General features: G+C 34.5%; 1 protein-coding gene across 1 annotated transcript; it reads left to right on the top strand.

Moving 5' to 3' along the window:
• Positions 1–4,674: 4,674 nt before the first annotated feature.
• On the top strand, positions 4,675–6,240 carry LOC116120125 (ribosome assembly protein 1-like). Its single transcript, XM_031406063.1, has one exon. It carries the CDS (start codon positions 4,792–4,794, stop codon positions 6,238–6,240), a length of 1,449 nt encoding a protein of 482 aa, XP_031261923.1. The 5' UTR covers positions 4,675–4,791.
• Positions 6,241–10,878: the final 4,638 nt, after the last annotated feature.

The raw sequence follows: 10,878 nt of genomic DNA, 5'->3' as shown, positions 1-10,878 counted from the left end.
TAAAATATGGGCCCATATTTTATACTCGTTTATATGTATATTTTCTTATATATATATTTAGTGAGTTTTACTGTTATTTTACGGGTATACTAGCTAGAAAGATAGTCATTACACGATGCTTCGCTTTTACACATGGTCGCTTAAGCGATTTAGGATTGCCTAAGCAATCAAGTGCAAGACAAAATCAAAATCATCTCAGAAGCACGATTGCTTAAGTGATTTATATTCTCGCTTAACCGATTCTTCACTTTTAGCTTTGGTCACTTAAGCGATCAAGTGCAAGACAGAATCAAAATCATCTCAGATACATGATCGCTTAAGCGATTTATGTTATCGCTTAAGCGATTCTTCACTTTTAGCCTTAGTCGCTTAAGCGATTTAGTATCACTTAAGCGATCAAGTCTTTGGCAGATTCAAGATCATCCCAGATGCAGATCAGTTAAGCGATTTATGGTCTCGCTTAAGTTACTCTTGGCTTTTAGCGTTGGTTGCTTAAGCGATCAAGTCCTAGGCAGAATCAAAATCATCCCAGATCGCTTAAGCGATTTAGTGTCTTACCTGTATGAAAAACCCTTGATCGCTTAAGCAATATATATAGTCGCTTAAACGATCATGGGCAACACTTATTTTTTCCAGCTATTCTCCTAAATTTTAACAAACTAAAATCACCAACACATATTAATTCAATCTTTTCTCCTGAATTTGACAACCTAATTGCATCAACACATTAATGTCATTTAACAAGAATGCTAAATAAACTCAAACTCAAAAGAGGGAAAGGAATACTGAATTGGTTTTGTACAAATTTGAAATGTGTCAATTACATTAAATTACAACGTTATATACAACAAATAATGTCCTATATACACCGGGGAACCTCTTGTGGATCTGCATGTCCTACATTAAATTTTATGGATCTGCATGTGATCGATTCTAGCAACTGCTTCTCTTGTGGTCAGGTTGCTTGCAAATAGTGCACTTATTCATCCTCTGGGAACCTCACAGGCTGATGGAATACGCTTAACTCTTTTTCTCCCATTTTTTGTCTTCTTGAATGGCAGATGGATGATAATGTTAACCAACTCTGGCGACACCACCCACTGCTCTTTTAGATGAACTGGATATATCGTTTCCGAATAAGCCAGCATGTAGTGATTTGCCATATAGAGAGGGGAGCAAAGTTCTATGTAAATTCTTGAACCAAAATTCAGCTTTCGTTGGTGTATCAGTGCTGCTAGTGCATGAGGACAAGGTAAACATTGAATGCCAAGCACTTTATAGCTGCAAGTTTTACTAAGAAAGTTAACTAGGGCATCCGGACCATAGTCACGCACGGTGAACTCTTGAGCATTAAGAGGATAGGCAAACAGTGCATTTGACAGTTCCATACGTTCTCGCAATAATTTTTCAGTTGACAGAACAAGGGTTGTGGTAAAATTATCTGACTTCATACGACACTCATGGAACCACCGTGACAATGTCCTCTAGATTGTATCAAAAAGGGCAACTATTGGAAACTCTTTTTCTATTAACAACTTCGAATTTATGGACTCGGCTATGTTCATGGTCATGACATCGAATCTTCTTCCAGGAAAGTAAGCTCTATTCTATCGTTCGAAACCAACATCATGCTCAATATGCTTAGCAATTCTATCATCCTTGATTCAAATTTGTCGAAAGTGCTCATCAAACTCATCACCTTGATAAGTTTTTGCTACCATGTAGTATGTTTGAAAGAGGCCAGCACACTTGAACTTTTGTTTTATGTTCTCACCAAGGTGCCTCATACAGAATCTATGATGTGTTTGAGGGTAAATAGTGGCAATCCCCTTCTTTATAGAGTTGTGTCAATCGGATATTATGCATAACTCGTCACTGTCAAGCACTATCATTCTTAGAGTCAACCACACACCATGCAACAGTATATGTGTGATTCTCGTTGTTCTGTGCAGTGGCCACCAACAATGTACCTCCATACTTTCCCGTTAAAAAGCAACCATCAATAGCCAACACCTTTCTCATGTTTACAAAACCCTTTATAGCAGCATCATAAGCAACAAAAAAATATTTAAACCTCATATTCTTGTCCCACTTCAAAGTCGTCTTGCTACCTTGGTTTATCAACTCAAGCATATAACAGTACGCTTCTAATACTGCGTACCCGTGCTCCGATGTGCCCCTCACAAAATCTTGTGCATGTTGTCTCCCTTTCCAGCATTTCTAGTAACTAACAGTGCATCCTAACTCTGTGCGCACTAGTCTCTGAATGTCCTTAGGAGATGGACATTTCCCTTCAACAAACTGACTTTTGAAAAATTGTCCAATAACATTGGCAGAGGCTTGTCAATGCTCACTTGAAATATGTCCCAACCCACATGTGTGCTCACGGGTATATGTGCTAACAATAAATTTTTCGGACTCCGCCAACCTTCTATAATAAACCCGCCACTTGCACTTTCGATCACGACATGCAACCGTCACTATGATGAATTAGACTTTTTGGTGATGAACTTAAAATTACCTCTCACGGAAACAAATTTTAGCTTCCACACTACTTCCTCTTTGTTGTCAAATAAATATGCTACGCATAAATCTGATCCATCAGTAAAAACATGAGCTGATTCACTACTACCTGCAATTGCCGCCTCTGAACTTGCATAAAAGACCATAGTGTTCTCTTCCTCACAAACTACACCTTCTGCATAATCTGTATTTAAAGGAATCTCTACATCTACGGGAACATGTACGAGGTCCTCCTCGTCAACATTTTCATTCTGCCGCACATGACCAATCTCCTCTACAGTGTCCTCCTCACCACCCAAATCACCGCCTACTCTTGATTTTTCAACTAAGAAATCAATGCCCTTGTAGTTCAAATTAAAACCAGCATTCTCTCTTCCTCGTTATCCCTTTCCTTTGAACCAACTTCCAACGGTTTATCTACAAAAGAAACCCTTGAAATCGGCCTCGAACCATTATCGCCTACATCAATTATATATAACTTCACGCCTTCATCCAACTTTAATATAGCAGGAGGTACCTTATAATGTTCAGGAACTCTGCTTAAAAAATATTTCACAACTATATCACTACGTGAGCAACTCAAATCACCTCTTCTAATTATTTCATCAATCAACTCATCAAAACTAACATTTGTGCTCACATCAATTGGTATAACTTATTTTCTCTTCTGATCCACTTCCAGCAACTTTCTTCCTCCACCCACTCACCAAAATATTCAACACCCAAAACAACTTATCTCATGTCAAATAATAGTCAAGTACCTATAATGCAAGAAAAAAAAATTATTAACTGATGTATTAAGGGTTGAAAGATTTTAACAAGCATCTGCAGAGTCGCTTGAGCGATCTGGTGTATCGCTTAAGCGATCTAGTATATCGCTTACTGGATCACTTAAGCGATCCATTATATCGCTTAAGCGATCTGGTATAAATAAGTCTGATCGCTTAAGCAATCTAGTATAAATAAGCCTGATCACTTAAGCGATCTTCTGTCATTTACCTGATCACTTAAGCGATCTGTTGCCATATAGCAAATCGCTTAAGTAATCTTCTGCCATATACCTGATCACTTAAGTGATCTGTGATTTTCTACATTATACCAGACATACCAGATCGCTTAAGCGATCCATCATATCCTAAACACATTTTCAGTCATCTCCACCTACAATCAGTGCTATCACCCCCCAGCTACCCACAATGCAAGAAAATATTCAACAAATTTCACTCCTTGCAAACTAAATCAAAATCATAACCCAAACCCAATCCATCATTAAATCTTTGTAAATCGAAACATAAAATGCAAAGAGAAGATACACATACCTAGACAAAATGTCAGAAGGAAGAGGAGGAGGAGGATCTGTGGTGAAGAAGATGTTAATAGTAGAGGAAGAAGAAAATGTTAATGGCGGAGGAAGAAGAAGATGTAGAGGAAGGAGGAAGAAGAAGAAATACATGAAGAAAAAGATGTACAGGAAGAAGAAGATGTAGACGAAGTAAAAGATGCAGAAGAAGAAGAAGATGTAGACGAAGCTTAGAAGAAACAACAACCGGGGGGGGGGATGTATTAATGGCAGGAAAAAGAAGAAGAATATGTTTGGGTTTGTTTACAAGAATTTCGGCTCTTTGGGGACATATTATAATTTTTAAAAGATTACACAGTACTTCATTAATCATAATTAACGACTAATCATGTTTAATTAACCTTAATCAATAATAAAGTTATTTACTTAACACTTTTAAACTATATAGCCTTTTAATTAAATTTGAACTTGATTTGGTCTTTTAATAAAATGTCCCTATTTATAAATATTTTTTATTTTAATTAGTTTTATATTTAATTTTATAATGGAGAATTAGACGGGGATTATTAAACTCATCCCCTCCTTATATCAATATGGAGATTTAATTTGTCCTCTAAATACACATATCCCCAATTCTCCACATGTATCGAAATCCGTGGGATATTTTCTCATACCTAAATTTACAGATAAATGCAGTATTCTTTTTTTTCTTCTTTAAACGGGATGTAAAAAAAAATGAAATATTAATATACCCTCCGTTCCGTTTATTCTAACACAGTACCGTTAAAAGTAGTGTCGTTGTAGTGGCGGTTGGGGGCATTTTATAGAAACAACCGAAACGAAACCAAGTCTCCAGTTTCGGCTTGCGGTCGCCGTATCAACAAGAGAAAACAGAACAAACGATTCCGTCGAGTCGAGAGTAAGTAATCTGTATTCTTTGTGGTTAGACTTTTTTCTTTTGTGCCAAAATGGGTGAGTCTGATACCCGAAACCTTCGAAACATATGCATATTAGCACATGTAGATCATGGTAAAACAACACTTGCTGACCATCTAATTGCCGCCACTGGTGGTGGTTTACTCCACCCAAAACTAGCGGGTAAGCTTAGGTTTATGGATTATCTTGATGAGGAACAAAGGCGTGCCATTACAATGAAGAGCTCTTCAATTGCTCTTCATTATAAACACTATTCAATTAACTTGATTGACTCCCCTGGTCATATGGACTTCTGTAGTGAAGTCTCGACCGCTGCCCGTTTGAGTGACGGTGCCTTGGTTTTGGTTGATGCTGTTGAGGGTGTTCACATTCAGACTCATGCTGTCTTGCGTCAGTCTTGGATTGAGAAGTTGACGCCATGTTTAGTGCTTAATAAGATTGATAGGTTGATTTGTGAGTTGAGGTTAAGTCCAATGGAAGCTTATAATAGGTTATTGAGAATTGTTCATGAGGTTAATGGGATTATGAGTGCGTATAAGTCAGAAAAATATTTGTCTGATGTGGATTCTATACTCGCGGGGCCTTCCGAGAAGCTGGGTGATGAGAATCTTGAGTTTATAGAGGATGATGAGGAAGATACATTTCAACCCCAGAAGGGGAATGTAGCATTTGTCTGTGCATTGGATGGATGGGGTTTTACAATTAGTGAGTTTGCTGAATTTTATGCTACAAAGCTTGGAGCTAGTGCCGCTGCATTGCAGAAGGCTTTTTGGGGTCCTCGGTATTTCAATCCAAAGACGAAGATGATTGTAGGGAAGAAGGGGATAGGTACAGGGAGTAAAGCACGGCCTATGTTTGTACAGTTTGTGCTTGAGCCATTATGGCAAGTTTACCAGGCTGCTTTAGAGCCAGATGGGGATAAAGCAGTCCTTGAGAAAGTGATTAAATCGTTTAATTTGTCTATACTACCTCGTGAGCTTCAGAACAAGGATCCAAAAGCTGTACTTCAATCGGTTATGAGCCATTGGCTTCCGTTGTCAGATGCAATCTTGTCAATGGTAGTGAAGTGTGTGCCAGACCCAGTTTCTGCTCAATCTTTTCGTATTTCACGTTTGCTTCCAAAGAGAGAGATTTTAGATAATAATGTTGATAAAAATGTACTTATGGAGGCAAATCTTGTGAGGAAGTCAGTTGCGGCCTGTGATTCAAGCTCTGAAGCGCCATGTGTTGCTTTTGTTTCCAAGATGTTTGCTGTCCCAATAAAAATGCTGCCTCAACGAGATTCAAATGGGGAGATTTTGGATAATTATTCTGAGAAAGGCGGAAATGGTGTATCAGATGAGTGCTTCCTTGCATTTGCTAGGATCTTTAGTGGAGTTCTTTATTCAGGGCAAAGGGTTTTTGTGCTTTCAGCTTTATATGATCCATTAAAGGGGGAATCAGTGCAGAAGCATATACAAGAAGCTTTTTATATGATCTAGGTCCAAGAGGAAGCGACTTTTAGCAAAGGGAGGTTATATCACACATTCAAGGTAAGTAAACCCAATTTTAGCCTTGATTTGAGCAAGACTTGTGTAGAATGATTATTGCATGTTTGTATGTAAGAATTGTTGGCTGTTTTTTATGTTGAATGATGTATAATTTCCAGCTATGAGAAGTAGTGCTTAAGTATGTGGTGAATTGGTGGAATTATGGAAGAATTAGTGTTGAAATTTTGAAGTGTTGAGATTTATTGAAATCAGCCAGGTTTATGGCTATAATTAGTGAGTTTTTGCTCAAATTTTGGTAGATTTAGAGAGATGTGGAAGTGTAGCCAACTTAGTAGTTGCATGTGCATATGAATTGTTTGGTGAAAATCCAAAGAGAAAATGCATCCATGAGCTAGCTAAACCCTATTGAAGAAAGGGTTATAGAAAGGCAAGAATTGAAGTAGAAAGATTATGTTGTGCTTAACCAAGTGTAAATGTTAGTATTCAAGAGTGCATATTGTTATGCCAAAATTTAGAATATCACTTGGTCATGTTAGTTCCATGAGAGAAATGGCCCTCAGTGCTTGGTTCTAGTTACTTGAATCTTTACTACTTCTTGAATAGCACATGAAAATGTTAGAAAAGAATTGCATATTAAAGTGTTACTTTGATATGGCATTTGTGATAGTAGAGAATGGTAGAATATGTCATGACATATCATCATTCCATAATGAGTTTTCAAGTTTGTGGATGGGCTTGATCATGCATATATTATGCATAATTTATTTATATATAGCCTTGATTTGGTAAATGAGAATATTAAAGAAAATGTTAGCAAAGAATGAGAAAAGAAAGAAAGAAAATGGCTTATAGATTCTTTTAAAGCTAACATGAAAATATGTATATTTTCTCATTTACTAAAGAATGCAAGTGTAGAATTTTCATAGCTTGGAAATTCATTTAGAAATGTGTATAGTATCTCTTTCTATTCTTTTTCTACAGCATGTTATGTTACAAGGTTATTGCGATGGGGAACCTGTGAGTGACAGAGATGCAGAAAATTCCCACATGCACGTCGCCATCAGTGAGCGGCCTCAGCATAGTAGAACAGAATTTGTACAGTCCATCAACAGTGTATGTGGATGAGGACTGTACCCAGCAGAAAATACCTACATGCACGTCACCATCAGTGAACGGTCTTAGCATAGCAGAACAGAATTAGTACAGTCTGTTACCTAGTATACACTCACATGTCGAGGGTTCCAAATCCATGCCTCAACCTAGTCCGATCGGCAAACCAGAACAGAAAAGAAAAGAAAGAGAAATAAAATAAGAAAGAGAAACAAAAACGAAAAGAAAGAGATACAGAACAAGAGACAGAAAACAGAAAAGAAAATAAATTTCTTTTCTCATAAAAGTTTATTATTCTGCATATGTATTATGCTACTTGCATGATTTAACATTTCTAATGTGCTCGATGATGTACAGTTTTATTAATTGTCTTTGCACATTGGTAAGTAGCAAAGCAGAATATCAGAAAAGAATGCAGAATATCATAAAAGAATGTAGAATATAAAAAAAGAATGAGGCATATTAGAAAAGAATGCAGCATATCAGAAAAAATTAAAGTGAGAAAAGGAAAATCAGAATATGAGTAACGGAAGAAAAATAGTAGTGCAATTTGGTTTACTTACTGAGCAATTAGTGCTCACTCCGTTGTTTTACTGTTTTGCAGGTACTAGATGATTTACGATCGAGTGAGACATCAGGAAGTAGAGGAGTTTAGCGGCACTGTCCAAGACTATTTTGTACTTATTAAAGTATATCAGTTATTTTGTGTATATATTTATATGCATTAAAATTAGAGTTTTAGATTTTACATTATATACATATATGTATATATGTTTACAAAAGTTATTTAGTGGATTTTGTTACATATTTCTCAAAGAATTTCTAGCTAGAGAGAATATTACATTCCGTTAATTATTATTATTTTTTTTTTTTTACCAGAAGTATCTAGACCAGCTTAAGCACACCTCAACTAATCCTCCGGAACCCTAAAATCATCAACCGTGTAAGAACTCTAATGGTCACTTCTATTAGAAACCGTGGAGACTCGAACTCAAGAGACTTTTTGCTCTTTTACCTTCAAAAGAACTCGAACTTGAAAGACCATATTAGATCCTGCTTTTGGAAGACCATGTTAAATATTTCTTTTGCTCTTTTACCATTAAGGGGACTCGAATTTGAGAGACCAATATTAGATCTTTCTTTGCTCTTTTACCATTAAGTCACCCAATGATGGTTATTGTTATCTAAGTCATTATACACTCAATTTATTAAATTAAATAGCAAACCCTTAACAAAATACTAAGGAAAGGAGATAAATAATTATTTATAATACCTCAAAGAGAAAATTATTATTTACTGATACTCATAAGGAAAATTATAATAAATTATTTTTTATATACTATTCAACAAGTTTTTTGTCCTCACAAATTGTAAAACAAAATCACCCTAGAATGGGTTTTGGGTTAATTACATGTATATTTTAGTTTTTTCACGAGAAAGAAAAGATGTTTGCGTTAACACGAAAATCCCAAACATTAGTTTTTGTAACATTAACTCATGTACGGTAAAAAAAAAGGTAATTTTGAAGGAAATGCATTATTTTAGAAAAGGAAAAAAAAATTGAAAACAAAAACAAAAACCACTGAATCCTAATTAAGGGCTAATTTGGGATTCGCGTAGTTTTAAGTTTAATAAACTTTTCCTCAACTTCGAAAAAATATTAGCTTTGAAAATAAATTTAAATGTGTTTACTGAAGCAAATTTTTAAAATTGTTTTGGTTCTTAAAATCTATTATTATGTGTCTGTAAATTAGATTTTGAAATTGTTATATGTATAATGACCAAACAAACATTTTATTTCTTAAAATATGTTTATAATTCTAAATTTGTATTTTGATAAAAATTTAATAAATATATATATATATATTTTTGACAATGTAAGTCATTTATATCAAATAAATTCTTAAAATTGTTAACTCAAAAACATAATTGATCGACAGGTGTGGGTCAACGGTTGTGAAACACCAGCCAACGGTGGTGCGTTGGCACCATCGCCAGTTCTACCAAAACCGAAATCTATCAATTCAATCGAAATCTAAATGCATCACCAGATTCTAACACTGATTTTGGCCACAAGAGGCGACCCAATATTTTGCAATCTTCAACAGAAGATTCAAATTATGGTAGAACCAATAGAGGCACTAAAGTGACACTATTGACCGATGGTGTTTCAATTTTTTTAATTTATGAATGAATTATAAAATTATTCATTTAATAAATGAAATGTTTAATTAAGTTAATTTTGTAATTTGAAGAATAATTTATGGGCATATTTGTTATTTTACATTGTAAAATCAACTTTAGAAATAATCTCATTTTTAAAGGCTACTTAAGCTAGCTTTTAGAATCCTTTTATAAAGTTGATTATGTTATAATTTATCAGTTTTATAAGTTATTTACCTAACACTTTTTGCTGTTGTAGCTTAAGAATTCAATGATTAATTTTGAAGCTACAACAATCTCAAACACACTTTTAAATTTGCTTCAACACCTTCCTCATGTATTTTCTCTTTAATTTGATATTATTTTAAACCCGTCAATCTAGTAAAATCATAAAACTCATGTCAAAATCTAGTTTCACTATAAATTGGGAAGACAATTTTCCTCAAAGATAGTACCCATGGGTTCTCGCTCTATTCAAGAAGGCGATTTTAACAAAATGTACAAGGATGGGGCAAGTCTATCTCAATTTTAAGTGAATAGGGCTTAATTTTAACCCTAAGGGCATCTCTAATAGGACACCAAATTAGTGTAAAACATTTAAATAGTGTTCAAAGTTTGCTCCAACCATACACCAAATTTGGTGTGACACTATTCATTCACACAAAACATCTTTTATTTTTTTATTTTTGTTATTTAATTTTTTGAACTTGTATTTATGTTAGTTTGATTTATATAATAATTATATAATAAAAAAATGTTGAAAAATAAAAAACAAAACTTTATTACAATGCAAATATTAAACTTCAATAGCTTAAAGTAAATTAATTAATATATACAAAAATAATTAGTGAAATAAATTAATTGGTGAGAATTAATAGAAAGAGAATATTTTTTTTGGTGTAATTGGTTGGAGATACAATAGTAAAATGGTGTGAAAATTGTACCAATTTGGTGTTTATAGTTGGATATGGTCTTATAGTCTATTCTCTTTGATCATGTAATTATGATGGTCAATATCTAAACTAGTTGGGAGAATATGACTTATGAGCATTAAGAAGTCTATTTCGCGGATATGAAATGCCAGCTTGAGTGTTTTCAAGAACTTGGATAATAAACTTTCCTCAATATTTGATGAATGGAATCATCAAATAAAAACTATATTATATAAATTGAAGCAATTTTAATTATCCATTAGATGAAAATTTGGGCTCAAGCATTGAGATCTAATTGGAAGGGTAAAATGAAGGATCGAAATGACTTAATCACTTTTTAACTACACATTTGTGATTGTGACTTAAGGTATTTTCTGGGATAATTTGTGAATGTGAACAATTATGGCAAGCAAATATGAACAAA

Source organism: Pistacia vera, unplaced genomic scaffold (genome assembly GCF_008641045.1).
Source record: "Pistacia vera cultivar Batoury unplaced genomic scaffold, PisVer_v2 Contig926, whole genome shotgun sequence".
Taxonomy (NCBI): Eukaryota; Viridiplantae; Streptophyta; class Magnoliopsida; order Sapindales; family Anacardiaceae; genus Pistacia; species Pistacia vera.
The sequence above is the reverse complement of the archived record's forward strand: the minus strand, read 5'-3'. Positions and strand labels throughout refer to the sequence as shown.

Coding starts and splice junctions, on each gene's coding strand:
- LOC116120125 (XM_031406063.1), top strand. CDS start 4,792: ATGGGTGAGTCTGATACCCGAAACCTTCGAAACATATGCATATTAGCA.